At 31.8% G+C, this 19496-nt stretch overlaps 1 protein-coding gene across 1 annotated transcript; it reads right to left on the bottom strand.

Moving 5' to 3' along the window:
- Positions 1–1578: 1578 nt before the first annotated feature.
- Positions 1579–3489, bottom strand: LOC108333004 (uncharacterized). The gene is made up of 5 exons (XM_052874897.1): positions 3161–3489; positions 2953–3079; positions 2575–2853; positions 2388–2492; positions 1579–2304 (listed from the first exon to the last, which is right to left on the bottom strand). The coding sequence occupies exons 1-5, from the start codon at positions 3487–3489 to the stop codon at positions 1795–1797; spliced, it is 1350 nt and encodes a 449-aa protein (XP_052730857.1). The 3' UTR covers positions 1579–1794.
- Positions 3490–19496: the final 16007 nt, after the last annotated feature.

Here is a 19496-nt window from a genome sequence, read left to right as displayed (position 1 = left end):
AAGGTTTAAGTATGGTTTTGCTTTCATTTGTTATTAATCTTATTACCTACAAATCTTCTTGCAATTATTCTAAAATCACCTTGAACGGGTCTCTTAATCATCATTTGTATGTTGTTTGGGTCCTTCATTTAGGACAACCTTATCTTCTTCTTTTTTTCTTCTCAGGGATTCAAACATCCTTCATTGATAGTCTTTTTATCTCTCAAATTAGGATAAAAAATTTCTTGGCTTTTCGGAAATACGGACAATTTTACTTACCTTAGGTGGGTGTCAAAGGGTCATTTTTGAAATTTTTTATATGCAATATAAATTATTTTCTCTCTTGACCGACTTGCATAAATTAGACCTAAATATATCATTATTTAGCCTATTATTTTAAGAGATCAACCCCTTTATAAATTCATGTGTTGATCCAATCCCTCGTGTCATAATATTACTATTTGAAATTATACCCTTACCATTAACCTTCCTCCTTATGTTATGCTATGAAGAAACTATGATTATAATATATAATTTAATTTTAATAAGTTTTATTTCTATTTAATTGAAATTTTAATAATTATTAAAGTTTAGTTAATCACTACTACAAGAATTTCATTAAGTATGACAAAATATTATTAACAATTACAAATTTCAGTAAACTCTAATTTATTAGTAGTTCTTTTTTATAAAAGTTACATTTTAAATCATCGACGAATATTTTGGTTAATAGAAAAATCAATTTTAAAATCTATCAAAAAGATCTCCTAATGAATTACAATTATTTATTATCGATGAATATTTTTGTTGGTAATTTATCGTCAAAATTATTAACAAATAAAGTTGTTAGTAAAGTTGTCTGACATTTTGGTGGACACATTTACCACCCAATTTGATGAATTTTCTTTTTGTATTAAAGAGAGATGAGTGAGAAGAAGAAGAGAAGTGAAGAAGAGGAGGATGAGGAGGAGGAAGAGGTGGTGATGGCTAGGGTGTTAGAGGCTAGTGACTCACGTACACTACAAGAAAAAAGTGAATTACATACAGTCAAAATCCGTATATAAGACCTAAAATCCGTATATAAAACTTGGTTATATACGGATTACATACGGGTAAAAATCCGTATATAATACCATTGTAGCTAGGTTTATATACGGATAAATCCGTATATAAATTATATACGAACATTATATACGAAAATTATATACGGAAATTATATACAGAAATTATATACGGAAATTATATACGGAAATTATATACGGAAATTATATACGGAAATTATATACGGATATTATATACAAAAATTATATACGGAATTTATATACGGAAATTATATACAGATAAATCCGTATATAATTTCCGTATATAATGTTCGTATATAATTTTCGTATATAATTTCTGTATATAATTTCTGTATATAATTTCTGTATATAATATCCGTATATAATTTCCGTATATAACTTATATAAGGACAGTATATACGGATATATCCGTATATAATGTTTTACGCAGAGCTAAATATATACTCTGTATATGGCAGCTTCCCATACACAATATACAAACAGACCTGGACATTATAGTGAACATTCACAATTGATATAAGCAATCCTGGATATTATACATTGCACATTGACATATAAATCCATAAAGCTTTTCAAATACACTTAATCCATAAAGGAAACATTGTATATGAATACATAAATATTGTTGACATCAATATAAGTGCAAGAATAAACATCAGGTAAGTTCATAAACGGATTGTGATTGTGCTTCTAAATAAGTTCAACAATAATGGAAATAAGTTCTATAAAATGCCTAATAATGCATATAATCATTTCCATCTTCTGCTTGTTCATCTGTTGGTTGCTGGTGTGGTGGTTGCTGTTCTTGAGGTTGCTGTTCTGGTTGGACATCATTGGGTACTTCATTTTGAAGTTGAGGATTTTGAAGGTTTAAAAAGTCTTGTGCAGCTGTGGCTGCTGAAGGCGGAAGGAATGGCAGGAGGACGCCAATAAAGCCTTCAAACTTTTGAAGCTGCTGACCATATTGTTGTAACTGCGATTTGAGATTAACAATTTCTTCTAAATTTTGTTGTTGAGCAGAAGAAGATGCCTGTGTCTGTTGGATGTAACTATCGACACAGTCATCTTGGGAACTGACATTTCCAATGCCATATACGCGTCCCTTGTATCTTCCACCAGCAGCCTCTAACCAACATCGGTTTCTCAATCTTTCCTCCTCCGCAGGGTCTAGAGGAGAAGATGCTGAGACACCAACAGATGCAGTCTCAGATCTTATTTGAGAAAATTTTGCAACAAATTGTTCCTATTAAATGAATAAATATTAATATTAAACATGAGGTTTAAAAACTGAAATTTTATAATGGGATACAGTTAGTATAAACTTACATGGGTCCGCCTAGACCTTTCGTCCACAAATTCCCCTGTTGATTGACGAATATGTGTCTGCTGAAATATTTCATCAACATGCACAGACCGACCAAGCTCCTGTGACTGCAAACAAAATGAGTTGTTAATAAATATTTTTAAAGTTTATGATTACATATATAAGAAAAAAAATGTACAAGTTACATACCAAACGAATAGCATGCTCATGCACGCTTATAGACCCTCCAGTGTGCAAACAACCACCCTTTTCAGATGTCCGATTCTTCTTTGCTGTTTCACACTTTTGTCTATAAAGTGGCATGTTCCACTTTTCCAAAAGAGCATTCCAAGTATCGTCCCCCAGCCAATTAGGTCTTTTTCCAATAGTTCTAGCTTTTTTGTACATCTCTGAGAGTCTATGAGATGCCTTGGTGTGATAATTCTTTTTTACCTTTTCCTCATCTTCAGGCTTCCATGAAACCTTTCTCTGTTATATTAAAAATAATAGGTTTGAATAATAGGTTTGATTTACACATACAGAGAATAATTGCTCAGTGTAATAGGATTGGGATTGAAAAGTGTGTACCTTAAAACGTTCGAAGAAGACATCTCTGGTTGACTTAGGGATTGAGCCCCATGTTAGCCATGGCTCATCAAACTGTTGCTTGATGGTGGCTGTGATTGCCTTCGATGCAGTTTTTGTAGGATAAAACCTAAACCAAATTTGAACTCAAACATTAGAGTAATACAACAATGATTTGTCTATATATTAATTGAGTTAATTTTTTTCTTACCCTCCTCCAACAGGTGTAATCATTGGACGACTATTGGAACATTCTTCGACATAATTGGCGGCTGAACTGGAATGTGGATTTGCATCGTCTGTACCAGGTGATGGTGCAATATTTGTGGGAGTTGATGGGTTAGAACCAACATTGGGAGAGAGTGAAGCCATTCCATGAGGAGGCACTTGGTATGGAGTGGGTGTAGATGTAGGAACTTCATGTGGAGTGGGAGTGAAGGCAGGAACAACTAATGGAGGTGGAACAGATCTAGCAGTGGAGGTAGAGGTAGGTGTAGTTGGCTGACTGGTTGAACCAATTTCATTATTGAAACGTGTCATCAACACAAACCTTTTAACATTACTCCATATAACCACGGGAAGAAAAATTAAGGGCAGGGAATATATTCTTGATATCGTAAAGTAAACAAAAAAATTCAAGGTTACAGAATACATTAAATAAAAACACAAAAGGATTGAAACTATGTTCTCTGTAATTTGGTGTAGCTTTTTATGATTGCAGTGCCACAAGAGAAAGACTATATCTGCCATAAGATGAATTAGTAACAGCTAGGCTTTTAGATGATGACATTTTCCTGGGTAAAGTTATAGATAAACCTAGTAAATTCATGAAGGGACAAATAAAGAGGACAAGGATGTTTTTTGATGAGGCAGAGAAAGGAGTTGCAGAGCTAAACCCTGCTAGCAGGTGGCCAGTGTGGGCATCCACAAATTCCTAAACAAAAACAAATTCAATAATTTGCCATTTTAGAGTTTAACGGAATATTATCTTTCCATCTTCTCAATGAAGTAAATCCTTGATTGTACAAATTAACAAAGATGAGGAAGAGCTTGAGCTTCCTTTCTTTGATCAAGCTACAATTACCCAAAGCAACTTATGGCTTCTCAATTAACAATATATATGGTAATCACATCAAAACCATTAAACTATATACAATAGCTATTTACTCATTAAACAAAACATAATAACTACTTACCCTTTTGTGGTGCTTTCCTTTTTCAATCCCAAAAGCTTCCTCCACTTATCTTACCCTTCAAATACTTTGCAGTCCTATATCACACAAATCCAACCACAGAAAACCATATCAAACATATATATAATTAATAATATAAATTATATGTTATAGTCCTTAAAGATTGCGTAAACATACCTTAACACGCCTCTGAATGTTCACTCAATGTCCTAAAAATGCACCAAAGTATGGATTCAGGTTTCATACCTCACCGAGAATAAAGAAAGATATTGGTTTCAAGTTTTCATTTCAAGATTGGTGCTATATTTTTACAAAATGGGTACGTAATAAGTGAATGATGATGTGGGAACATTAGCTGAAACATGGGTTCATTAAATTTAGTTAGTTGAAAACCTCCATTACCAAGAAAAATGAAAAATATTCATCAACGACCACAAGACATTTCCCAGGTATAGGTGAAAATCCATTCATCATGTACTTAATCTAATGGCATTAAGAAATTATCTCAATATAAGAATCCAATAATAACTGAATGGTTCACCTAAGCAAAAGATGGAATAAATGATTATGGGCATGGTCAAAGATGATCTCTATGACCACGGTAGTGTTTGAGATATTGGGTTTGGACCTACTTGGGACATCCTTTTACGAGGGAAAGGAACTCACTCACCTTTGGTTCCTTCACTAAGGGCCTTCGCAACTCCAAATGGTATGTCTCAGCCCTGCATACCACTGACAATCTTCTTAAACCGCCAAACACTAGCCTCAATTGATGTTTCCTAACACTCCAACCACAGCTTGCGAGACCAACCACAAATGTGTCAAATAAAACAAAAAAAAAATACAATATTAGGGCTTGCGATTTTCACCAGTTAACGATTTCATCGAATACTAAGCATTAGGATTAGGGTTTACTTACCAGATGGAGATACTCCTTCAACGTTCAACTACGGCACCCGACCGAACAACGAAATTGCTTGGTGAACGCCACAACACGACGGACAGCTCAATACAGAGAGAGGAGACAGAAGCAGAGCACGACGGACAGCGACAATGAAGAGGGTTGGAGAGAGGGACATGGAGAGCGAAGACGGCTCAAAAGAGGGATGGCGAGAGCGAAGACGGCTCGAGAGAGAAAGGACTCAAGGGTTTAAGAGAGAGACAAAGATGGCTCGAGGGTTCAACACAAACAACAAAGCTCCACGGTTCGAGAGAATGATATTTTTCAGCTTCTAATTAATCCAAAATATTTTTTTTAAAAAAAATATTGTTGAAATCCGTATATAACATAATGCATTCTACTTACATACGGTTCATGGAAATTACATAGGGATATATCCTTAGGTATTTTTCCCACCACCACGCGCCAACTTTATGTACAGAAATTATATACGGATTTTTCTGTATATAAAAATCCGTATATAATATCCGTACATAATACTTTTCTGATATCCGTATATAATTTCTGTATATAATACCTGATTTATATACGAATTTAAATCCGTATATAATGTTCTGTATGTAATTCCATTATTTCTTGTAGTGGTAGTGACATAAAGGCTTATCGATGATGCATGACGAGAAAAAGATGGCTAGGTGGTAATGTGTAGAAGGAAGATGCTAGTTTCGTGTGGTGCTGACACTAATGAATTGTAGATCGAGGAGGCTAGTGATGGTGGTGGTCGAAGTTAAAGAAAGAGCTGAAGGAAAACGAGGTAGTGGAAAAGGAAGACAAATAAAAGAAGGATGAGATCCCAAAAGAAGAAAATGACCTCGAGTGACAAACATTGGGCAGTGATAAACCAAGAATAAAGAGAAAAAAATATGATTTTAAAAGAAAAACAAAAGAAAGATAAAGAGGATCAATGAGACCCAATCACACATTTTACCGAAGGATATTATCAACAAATTTTGTAAGATCCATGAAAAATATTTACCTTAATTGTAACAATTTTATTACTAGTAGTAATAAATTTCTTTGTGAATAGAAAATATAATTAATAAGTTAAATATAGAAATTTTGGTAGCTTAAATTGTAGAAAATTGTAGTGATTTCAAGAACACGGATTCAAGCTCTTTTCTACCTTTTTGTAAAAAAAATTAAAAAAAATTATTAAAAAAAAATTTAAAATATTGATAGTGGATAAAACACTTCAAATTTGAAGGCATTATTGAGGAATCCATTATGTAAGTGGTGATTAAGATATTAATATAATAAAATAATAAATAATATTAAAAAATTGATGAATACTAAAATTTTTGGACTATAAATAGCCATGAGAGGGGAGACTATTTTGCACAAAAAGAGGAAGAATCAAGTGAGAAACCTTGAGAAATAGAGAAGAAAGAGTTAGGAAGAAAATTTTTAGTTGTAAGAAGAGTAGAGGCTCTTGAGGGTTTTCGGGAAAAACAAATTCGGAGCAAGAGAAGTCTGGAATAGAGGTAGGGGAGCTAACCTTTCTAAGATTTTATATTATGATTTAGTATTGTTTTATTACTATTCATGTCTTGAAATTCTGTGTGAATACCGTTAATGCTTACTGTATATCTATCTATAGTGAATTTCTGTGTTAATATTATATGTTGTTGTTTTGAATCTGTAAATAAGAAATTTGTTAAAAACTAGTTGAGGAACACTTTGGCTAAGGAAAGACTTGGTACTTAAGTTGTCCATTGTGACACACCTCTCTTTCCTGGAAGTCTACTCGACAAGTTTTTAACTTAAATCCTATTGAACAGATTATGTACTGTTAAATTATTGTGCAATATATCTTGTTGGAATGGAAATTTCTGATGAATTCATGTTATTGTGGTAGATATGGAATTATGAATTATAATTGTGATGGTAGGATAGAGGAATCTTAAAAACCGGAGTTGGTACATCCCTGATCATAGAGCAGCCCTGGTCAAATCCAGTAAGTTGTGACTAGTCATATGTACTAGCGTTTATGGTGAGTTTGATTCGTCAAACATTTGATTCTTCTCCGATGACCATTTATGGTGATATTTTAGTATTGTTAATTTATTTTGTGATATATTCATTTTGTATGATTTTTGTGATGATTGTAATTTATTATATTGGATTTGAATTTATACATCTGAACATGGTATGAGTATTATGAGGAGATTTCGTAAGGGTATAATATGAGTTGAGGAATGTGAGCATGGTATGAGTCTCGCGGAGAGATTCTGTAATGCCATGGTATGTGTGTATATGTTGATGTTGAGGGTCCTGAAGTTGGAGGTTATCCTGATACTCTAATAATCATCCAGAAAGGATGAATTATGTGGTGAGAGGGGCAGGAGGTCCTGGTCTATGTGCCGATTTTGGACATAGTGTTGAGGACTAAGAAGGCATCACAAGTGTGTAACCTCCTGTTGACCGCTCATCAACATATCATCGGGATAAGTGTCTATTGGGTATTGTGGAATGGGTGTCCATTGAGTATTGTGGAACGAGTGTCTATTGAGTATTGTGGAACGGGTGTCTATTAAGTATTGTGGGATGAGTGTCGATTAATAATTGTGGTATTGTGGGATGAGTATCTATGATGCGATTGTTGTATGATGGTATGAGTGTGTCTCACATAATTATTATATGAGGTTTGTTGAGTGCATCAAAGTAAATATGCATGTTTTATAAATAATTGGTTGCATGTTAGCTCACCCTACTTGTTTGTGTTTGTGTTTGGGTATGTGCGATGATCGTATAATTCGTTATACGGGAGCAGATGAAGGAATGTCGTCTGATTCAGTGCCAATGAAGAGAAAGATAGAAGAATAAAGTAGAAGAACTCAAGTTATAATTATGATTTTGTAGTTGAAATCTGAGTTTAAAACATATATAGACATATATCAACTATGAATTTTTAAGTATAAGATTACATGGTGTTACCGTAAATATAATGTTACAATATATAAATTATGAATTATCAAATGTGAGATTTTGAAATGTTACAAATTTTTATCGACATATATTTACCGACAAATTTGTAATCGTATGTACTTACCAATGAATGTTTTTCGACAAATTTCTATTCATCAATAAATCATATTTATCAGCAAATATTTATTATTTTTAACATATTATAAAATTATGACCATGAGTAATATATTATATGTTTTTATTAATTATTGAATTTATGAAATATAATATTTTTGGTAACTATGCTATCATGTAATAACCGAGCTCTAATGATATAATTAATTTTACAAGCAGGAATGTCCTCTCTAACGATGCTATATATAAGAAAACATCACATTTATATAAAGCAAGTATAAGATTCATTCATAGAGACATTCATTGACAATAATATATTAGGTTGTTTCATCAATCTAAAGAATTATTTTCCTTTTCTAAATATCTAATCAAGATTCCCCACTCTCTTTTTCTTATCATTGATCGTATTTATTATTATATTTTTTTTTCTACTTCTCCAAACAAGCACTTAATTATTTTTGTGAAATCTTTTAATCTTTGTATCAGTGGTCAACAAAGTATAGCGCACTTCTTTCTCAAAGTGGATAAGATTTCTACACCTACTCATCTGCACACACAACTCAATTATTATATATAAAAACTGTTCTCATTTTCAAAGTTCAGAAATCAGAATTGACTCAAGTCTTTGGCCAATTTTGAACTTCTTTCAAGTCAAAGACAACTTCATATGCAAAAGTGACACAACAGATCCTTGTGAACATTTTCTTATGGACAAACAACATATTGCACAACCTGGATTCAAATTTTAAGACCAAATCATTCTCAGATACATTCAGTCTTTTCTATTTGCACAAATCTTTATTAAAAAAAACACAAATTAAAAACTAACAAAAACTTTTATTTCAGTCAAAATTAATTTATGCGTAACTTAAAAATCAAAATTAGGGAAGAGAAACTTTTGCTCATTACCTCATGCATAGATTAATTCACAATTTTATTTTTAGCCTATGTTAGAGTTTATAATTCTAAAACAGTATCAGTGTAAACTTATTTATTATAAAATGATAAAAAAAAGTTATTGTATAAGTAATAAAACGATTAACGTAAAAGTGTTGATCTCTTCTTATCTTCAAGTGTCTGTATTGATACGAAAACATTTTCAAGAAAAAATTATAATTAATCGGATATAATATTTTCATTAATCCTACTGTTTCTACAGAATCAATCAAGTTCCAAAAAGCTTAAGTTATTGTAAACTGATTTTCTTATTCAAGCTAGTTGTGAACACATTTACAAAAGACACTTTTGACGATTTAGCGATCAAGTTAATAATAATTTAATTAAAAATGTAACTTTAAAAATAAACTCATTTAAATAAAGGTTTATAAATGTAACATCCCAAAAATACAGTAAAACCATATAATAGAATTAATTACATTTAATGATAAACCAATTCAGTTTTATACTAAACAAGAGTATGGTTTTGGCCGAAAGGCCTTACATAGCTTATCAAAAGTGAGCTGTACAAGGTAAAGGGGAAAACATGACCGAACGGCTTACAAAAGTCCTATTACCGATCGGTCAAATTACAAAAAAAAAAAAGGAAGTGACCGAACAGTCACTTCATACAAAACTACTAACTACAACCGAACGTCCTACTGTTCGGCCTTCACTTCCACATCTATGAGGTTCTCGTCCTCTAAAGCTTCTTCTTCCAGCGCCTCTTCAAGTAGCGCGCTTCCATCTGCTCCCATCCACACGGATGATCATTGCAACGACAAGACGGACGTACAACAAGACAACACAAGGAAACACAGGGTAAGCTTATGTAATTTAATTCATGCTTCAACATATAAATTAAACAATCCAACACAAGAACATTTCAACATAAGTATTTTTACAACACCTATCACTAGACCGACCGTCCGGACTGTATGAAATCTGTGTAGCTACAGGCGTTCGTGCACCTGGGTGATGTGGTAATTGGGATACACTCAACAGCTGCCACCCGAGGTTAGTCCTATACATCCAAAGTACCCCTAAGGACGGGACCTCCTGCCGTTTCCACACATGACCTACCCTCCTCTACGTGAGGACGAGTACCCACGAAACATCAGGATGAACAGCCAACATTAGCATGCCCACAGTCATACTTTACAAAAATCCAATATTCATACGTGAGACGTTCCTCCCCGGAACGCTCGTTCATAATCCACAACATATCCAAATCACATCTTCTTCATCTTTCATTAATAATTATCTCGGTGAACTATCTCATTCAAAGATTTCAACAAACTTCAAAATGACGAACGTTCAACCCAAACTGAAAAACGAGGGTCGAACACATAGCTCAAAACCGGAGGATCTTCAACTGTGAGAATCGATTTAGATCACGAATTAACAACGGATTTTAAGAAAGACAGCGAACACAATAATATTTTCCAAGGACAAATGGGACGAACGTCAATTTCTACACTTAGTCAACTAGGTGAACTGACTCTTGAGAACTCACTCAGAATATTCAAAGACTAACCAAAAATTGGACTCTAGAGTGAAACGAATGAATAAGAATATTTCCAGACATCCAAGGACCGGTACTTACAGTGATTCACATGAGGAAAACCGAAAACTTGGGTTTAATAGAATTTAGTATCAATAAATCAGAATGTCATTCAAAGACTGAACGTACTAGAGGGTGAACACCAGAAGGCTTAAACTAGCGCTCATATTAAAATTGACTTAAAGAGGTGGGACGAGTGCTTGGTGTAAGACCGAGCACTAATAAACTTAACTTAGAAGATTTGATACTCATAGTACGATAATATTGAATTAGTGTTGACGAACAATAAAATATATATACAATTACATATATACTTAGATTTACAACCAAACGTAATTACTCAACTATGCTTGGCCGAACGCTCATGCACAATATACCGAAGTGAAAACGCTCGTCCTCAACTAGGATTCTTCCCAAATGAAAGAATCCACTACAAATCCAAATTCACTAGAAAACCGAACGGCCAAAGACCGTTTAGTAACGGACGTATACTTTCTTACAGAAATTCATATAAGGATCATTTATATTCCAACATTTTTCTTAACACATAGTTTCGTAACTTTATACTTTCACATAAAAATCAAGTTGCATACTTCATACAATTCATAACACAGTAAATAATCATATTCATACTTTATATACATTCAACCACTCAGCACATGCATACATTATCAACGAACGTACAAATAACATTCAATTAAATTAAATAAGCTTCCCTTACCTCTTAAAGGTGGTCGAATGTTCTCAGATATGTGCTAGGGTTCTCCTATGCATGTGACATCCGGGCACTGACGAGGGCGGGGAGTGACGCCGGTGCAGGGAGCACGAAGTGTGGGGAGCACTGACAATGAGCGGCTCCTGGCAGGCTTCTAGTGGAAGGGGCACATGGATGAATCGAGCATACACCGGAATGAGAGGGATCTGGAGACTGTATAGGTATGGGACTATACAGTTGAAGGATAGCTTAAAGGGATTGATTTGGCTACTCATATCACCAAATGCATTTGCTTTTCGGTAGCCTGACTCATAAGAACTCCATGGTTAAGCGTGCTTAGCTTGGAGTAATTCTGGGATGGGTGACCTTCTAGGAAGTTTTCCCGGAAAGTGTGCGAGTGAGGACAAAGCACACTGGAAAGCCATCGTGGTGATGTGTGGGGGCAGTCAACATTCCCTGTGAGTTGCCGGGACGTTACAGATGGTATCAGAGCCTAGCCTCTCCCAGTACGGTGTGGTTCGAGGACGAAACAGGCTTCTAGTGGAAGGGGCATATGGACGAATCGAGCATACACCGGAATGAGAGGGATCTGGAGACTATATAGGTATGAGACTATACAGTTGAAGGATAGCTTAAAGGGATTGATTTGGCTACTCATATCACCAAATGCATTTGCTTTTCGGTAGCCTGACTCATAAGGAGTAATTCTGGGATGGGTGACCTTCTGGGAAGTTTTCCCGGAAAGTGTGTTAGTGAGGACAAAGCACACTGAAAAGCCATCGTGGTGATGTGTGGGAACAGTCAACATTCCCTGTGAGTTGCCGGGACGTTACAAGAAACATTCATAAAGTTGTTGAAATCTTTACCAATACATTATCAAATCTAATATATATATATATATATATATATATATATATATATATATATATATATATATATATATATATATATAAATTAATTATAACGTGTTCTGATTAAAGTTTTACCATTTAAATAATTTTATTGTATACTTTTTACATTCTATATAATAATCATATAAAAGTGTGTAACATAAGCTAGACACGTGTGATTATGCCAACCTTTTCAATCTGTAGTTTCTCTGTTTGCATTATGCGACTGTTATGTTCTGTGTTTTAAATTAGTAGGGTTTAACTGAGCATGCAGAGCAAGGAAAGCATGGTTCAGTATTCTAATTTAGTAAGATACTAAATCAAGTGTGAAAAGAATAAAAACCTAGGACTTCACTTAAAAAAAAACGTTAATTACATGCTGATAGTTTATTTTTTTTTGGGTTGATTTTCCATGTGAAAATTGCTTTTCCACCTGTAAGTGATTGCTCGTAATAAATCATTTTCAATTTTTGACTTAATCACTATGAATTCTTCTTTGGAGCCCTCTCTTTATAGTTAGTCCAAGACTTGACTCTGAATCATCTTCTAATCACAATTAACAAACTTTTTAAAACTGCCCAGCCATGTCAAATTTACAGGTCAATAATTTCCATATTTCTTACTTTTTACATTTTACAATAATATAATTGACTATATGTCAGACCTCATTAAAAACGCACCTAAAATCACTCTGAGCAGAAGTCAGGTGTCAAGCGAAGGAAATCTGGAAATCAGAAAGTGGGAGACAGGTGTGGGCAGCAAAGTGGTCGTTCGTCCTTGATAGTGGTAGCAAAGCTTAGTTTTTCAAAACTCACGCCACTCTTTGCATGCAACCTCTCTTCCAAACTCTGAAACTTCATTTTTCTCCTCCTTCTCTCTACAAAACACTCACTTTCTCTTCTCCGATCACCACTCAAGCACCGTTGGAGCACTCCCGGCGTCAAGAGCTTCCAGCTAAACCGATCAGTTTTTGGTTCTGAACTAGTAAGTCACTTTCTCTTTAGAACGTTCGTTCTTCTTACACATGCGAACCCAAATTCTTGGTTGCATGGATATGTCACTTTGTTCTAAGTATTTCTGTTTTTCCTGTTTGGTTTAGTTTGTAAGGGGTGATCGTCAAACTCTAAGATTTCAGTAGTGAGAAGATATATTTCTGCATTGTTGAACGTTCGGTCACGCTTAGAGGTAAGGGAAGCTTATATAATTTAATTGTATGTTCGTTTTTACGTTTGTTGCTAATGAATGCATGTTTGTTGAGTGGTTGATATGTTTTGACTATATGAAGTATGATTATTTACTATGATATGGATGTTTGATTTTATGAAAATAGATTATGAGAGATGAATTGATATAACGAATTCTAGTATGAAATTTCCCTATGAAAGTGTACGTTCGTCACTGAACGGTCCTTGACCGTTCGGTTTTTCTAGTGAACTTGGTTGGAATTGGATTCTTTCATTTGGGAAGAATCCTAGTTGAGGACGAGCGTCTTCGTTTTGTAATACTGTGCATGAGCGTTCGACCAAGTGTAATTGTTCCTTGGTATTCGGTTATAAACTTAAGTATATCTATATGTATTTGTATATTTTCGTTTGTTCTTAAAACACTACTCAAAATGGTATCTTATTATATTTATCAAGCCTTTCTCCTATAAGTTTAGTAGTGCTCGGTCTTACACCAAGCGCTCGTACTGAGTAGTGCTCGGTCTTCTACCAAGCGCTCGTGCTGAGTAAGTGCTTGGTCTTACACCAAGTACTCATTCTCCTTTCTGAAATATATATATATATATATATATATATATATATATATATATATATATATATATATATATATATATATATATATATATATATATATAAAAGAACGTTCGTTCAAACTCAATAGGGTTCGCCCTTTTCGGTGCTCGGTCTTCGACTGACATTCTGATTGTTCTTGATGTTTAACCCATTTAAAAGCTAAGTATATTTATTGATGTTCGGTTTATTCACCTTATTCAATTATTTACCCTTATTTGAGGTTTTCACAGTGTCTGTCTTAAATTGGTTTCAGCCTAGAGTCTTGGTATTCGGCCTAGGCCTATTAGCGTTCGGTCTAACTCGAGAGTCAGTTCATTCAATTGGCTCACCTAGTAAATAAACGTTTGATTCCTAATCGTTCTCGAGAACTATTATGTTAATCACTCCCTTTCTTAAAACCAATGATTCCATCTCTCGGTTTTGATCCGTTTGGAACTGGAGACCTTTGGTCTCACTCCAAGTGTTCGGTCTAGTTCAGGGTTGATGTTTAACGTTCGGTATTTGGTATCCTCAGGGATCTTTGTACGAAGGGTTCAATTGAGATTAATAATAATGAAAGATGAATAGAATATGATATGGATGAAATGTTTTGGATTATGGACGAGCGTTCCGGGGAGGAATAGCTCATGAATGTATATTGGAAAGTGGTAAAGTATGAATGTGGACATGCTAAGCTGGCGGTTCATCTTGATATTCCGTGATTACTCGTGTCTCACGTAGAGAAGGGTAAGTCATGCGTGGGAATGGCAGGAGGTCCTAGTCCTTATGGTTAATTTGGACAGATAGGACTAACCTCGGGTGGCAGCTGTTGAGGGTATCCCAGTTACTACATCACCCGGGTGCACGAACGTCGTAGCTACACAGAATTCATACAGTTCGGACAGTCAGAGTCTAGCATTAGGCTTTGCATGTAAAAGTGAATGAAATGATCTTGTTTATGTGAATTGTGTGAAATACATATTGATGATTAAATTGAATTACATAAGCTTACCCTATGTTTCCTGTCTTGTCTGTTTTGTAGGTTCGTTTGTCTTTCTGTTGCAATGATCATCCATGCGGATGTGAGCAGAAGGAGATGAGCTGTTGGAAGAAGCGTTGGAAGAAGAAAATTTAGTTGAAGTAGAAGTTAAGACCGAACAGTAGAACCGTTCGGTCAATTTATTAGTTTAGTTGTAAGATGATCGTTCGATCATCTTTCCCCTTTTCTTTTGTATGACTGACCGGTATAGACCTTTTGTAAATCGTTCGGTCGGGGTTTGCTTATTTTGTACGGTTTTAATTTTCTTGTCTTTCTGTAAGGCCGTTCGACTACAAGCGTACGTTCTTTATTTTGTAAGACTGATCTATAATATTATTCAATATGATTATTCTATTATATAGTTCTACACTATATTTTTGGGATGTTACACTATATATATATATATTCAACTGTAATTTTGTATTCATTATGAAAAACATTGTTTTATAAATATATTCACGATTATATATAACTTAAATGTATACATATTTTTCATTGGCGGTATTATAATAATTAAAAAAAATTAAGTTCAGCTTTATAATTATTAGTTCTTCTTATAAAATAATGTTTGAATTAAATTTGAGCTTATAGATTACAATAAAATAATAATAATAAATAAAACATAAGATGATAGCTGAGAATTTTACTGATTATATTTTATTTCAAATATTAAAAACCAGTTATCTCTAACAAATATTTGTTTTGTCTATTACTTATATACCAAACGTGGTTTTTTCCTTTGATATCTTAATTATTGAAATATTGACGATAAATTATACAAAATAATTTTAAGAGAGTTAAAGTGAATATTACTATATTTGCCTAGATGCTTATTTGAACCTTTATTTATTATATTAATTTCATTAATGTGTTGATTTATTAATTTTATGTGTTTTTATCTCCTTTTATTTTTAGTGTATTAAGTTGTTTTTTTTTTAAAAAAAAAAAGGAAGAACAACAAATTCACTAATTGAATAAATGTAAATGAATCTAATGTGTGTGAAGAAATATGAAGAAGGAAATTTTAAAGACTTAATTGGAAAAACTTGCACCTATTTTGCAAAAGAGATGTTATCATTTCTTGCTAATTTTTGAACATTATAGGATAAAGAATGTGTGATAGGGGGGACATAGATAAGTTCTCTTAACTTCACAAAGTGTAAACCCTAATTGAAAAGCAAACCCTTTTGTATTGTTTATGTCATAAGAAACATGTTTTTGATAATTTCATAAATGTATAGAGGGTGAGACATTATGATTTTTTTTTTCAAGTAGGTTGACGAGTGGTTGTCTTAAATAATTAAGAACCAGGAAAATATAAAGATAAATATAGTTATTAAGAACGAGAAAAATATAAAGAGAAATAAAAGCATAATGAAAGAAAATTAGTGAATATAGTTTAAAAATTATAATTATAGAATTACATCTCATACAATAAAATTATAGAATTGGGCAATGAGCTTGAGGTTATTAATAATTGTTATTAATAATTTTAAAATCCAAAACAAATCAATAATTCAAACTAATTCGTACTTTTCTCCCAATTTGATGGAATCATTAGACGAATCAGATCTGAATCCATCCTTATTAACGAGTCATACTACATAAAAGGCATCTTAAGGATACCCAATGATTTTATTCACAATAAAGTATTGCTCTCTGTGTACAATGCATACATGTATACAATATTATTCTTTATAAAAATATAAATTAATTATTCAAATTATATATTTACTTAACTATATTTAATTCTGAAATTTCAATTTTGAATATTGTCTAGTTCTTACTTGTTATTTAACTTAATATATAATTTAATGTATAAACAATAACTTAATGTATAATTTTTTTAAATATGCAAATAAATTAAAATTTAGTAATTTTTTTCATAAAAAGTGTGTTACAGATCTTATATCAATTATATATAAAATCAAATTAAAGTATGCTTAATTTCCATCTCAAATTAATTTTGTAAAACTGCTTTAAGTTTAATGTTACTTTTTTTAATATGATATAAAAGTCTGTCTTAACTATGTTTATAAAATTTATTATATTATCTATCATCAAATTACTCACAAATATTTAATCAATGTTTAAATATGAAAAGAATGTATCAATAATTTTATATCAACTAGAGAGAAAATTAAATTATATTATATATGAAATGTCACATTGATTAAAAATAAAGTTAATATATAAACATAAATAATCTTCATCTTACAAACAAGATGTTGTAGAAAGGAAGTATTTTGAATATGTGAAATGATAACATTTTGTAAAGAAGGTACCGAAGATGGAAAAATTCTAATTATTTCTTACTTGTCATTTCGTGTTTTAAGTCTGCATTTGTGAAAGAAATATAATTTTAAAAATTAAAATACAAATAAACATTTAGAATAAAAGTTGAAGAATTATAAAATTATTTTTAAATTAAAATTACATCATAATCTTTTCAAAGAGATTGTGCATTTTATTAATAATAAAATTAGAATTAAAAAAGAAAAATTAAAATTAATTTATGTTTAAAATTTTGATACATTTGAAAATAAATATAATTTTAAAATTACATTAAATTTTGTTTACATATTAATTGAATATCATGTCAATTTGAGTTATTTATATCGTTTGATGTGTAAAGCCATCTTAACATTTTTAGCGATAATGTGTAAAGCCCATCTATTTGTTTATTTATTTAACAATTAATAGTTAAAGCCGTCACATAATATAAAATTTGAGTTATTTTGTGCGTTCTTGTTTTCACCGCGCCGTTCCTCATGACTCAGTCAGCGACTACGCATTCAAACGGGGTGGCTATTCATACTTCTAAGTCCACTACACTCTTTTATTTTTTATTTTTAACTAGAATGTCATATAAAAATGATAAGAGTTATTTATTTAATTCAAATTTATTAAAATCACAAAACTTTGGTGAATTTCATATCCTATTTAGTTCCTCTTAGAAAATATGTGTTTACATATTATATAACTTCTAACAAAATATAGTATCATATTGGCTGTTCTACACATATAATATGTGCGAAGTCAATTATAAAAATACTATTGCATTGTTTTTAATTAATATAGCATAATATTTTAAAATTTATATTAAAAGAAATTGTACTTTTTCAATTGAAATTAAGTATACAGAAATTTTTAATTAGCTTTTATATTTCATCTTTATTTTACTAAGAGATAAATAATATGACATGCAAAAAATATCTAATGAAACATAATATGCAACCATTATATTTGATTTTTTTTCTCTACTCCATTTTCTTTTACCAATTTAATTTAATGAACATAAATGTTTATGGTTGACCTGTTCTATTTTATTTGAATTGAATTGGATGCAGGGAGACAAAACTTTTCTAACTGGAATTTCTGTGACTGCAGTGATTTTCCACTCTATAATACTTTCTTGCAAAAGAAAAGAGAATCTTAATGATATTTATTCACACTTATTTTCCTTTTAATGAATATATTAATAATAAAATACTGCAACACTTTGATTTTTCTTTTCAAGATTTTCTAAAAGAAATCAACTACTTGCCGGGCTCGTTTATAACTTAGAATAATATTTAATTATATAGTCATATGTTTGAATTTATTAAACCCTAAATTAATATAAAAAAAACTCTAAAAAAATTAATAAACACCATTTAATAAATATTAGTTAGATGCAATTAGGATTATGTTTTTCTTCACCTAGCTTATAGTCTTTATTTTTTGTTGGGACCAATGCATTGAATCTAAACCTATAGTTGAAAGTAACATCATAATGCACACGAGAGATAAAATTTACATGTTTGGTGAACTACAAACTAATATATATCTTATAATCAACACATTTGTTCTTTTATGCAATATATATGTTTTCCTTCAATTTATAGGGCATGAATGTAAGATAAAAACCTAAAAAATAATCATAGTTGCTCAAGAAAAGGGGTCATATTCAATTTGAAGTACAAGTATGAAAATCACCATTAACAAATATAAATAAGATTTAGCATACATGTTGTTGGGATAGGGTTATCATACCATTAATCATCAACCAACTAACTAACTCATTCTTAGTTAGTGCTTAACAACTAGAGGCTAACACATATAATTCTTATCATTTAACATCATTGTACCATGGGAATATTAATTAGGGATATTCTTCACATTGATCACAATTTCTAAAATACAATTATGATTTACTAAAACCTAGGATTGAAAAGAATATGAACAATAATTACTTAAATGGTTGTAAATGCTTTTAAAAAACACTTATTTATGTTTTTTTTTACAAAAACAATACATACATACTTATATATATATATATATATATATATATATATATATATATATATATATATATATATATATATAATAAATTATTCACTATTTAACAATAGATGGTTAATCAAGGTAAGAATGAACCTTGAATTTAAACGAA

This window comes from Vigna angularis, chromosome 3 (genome assembly GCF_016808095.1).
Source record: "Vigna angularis cultivar LongXiaoDou No.4 chromosome 3, ASM1680809v1, whole genome shotgun sequence".
NCBI classification, from domain to species: Eukaryota; Viridiplantae; Streptophyta; class Magnoliopsida; order Fabales; family Fabaceae; genus Vigna; species Vigna angularis.
Note: the sequence above shows the minus strand (reverse complement) of the source record. Positions and strands in the feature narration are given on the sequence as shown.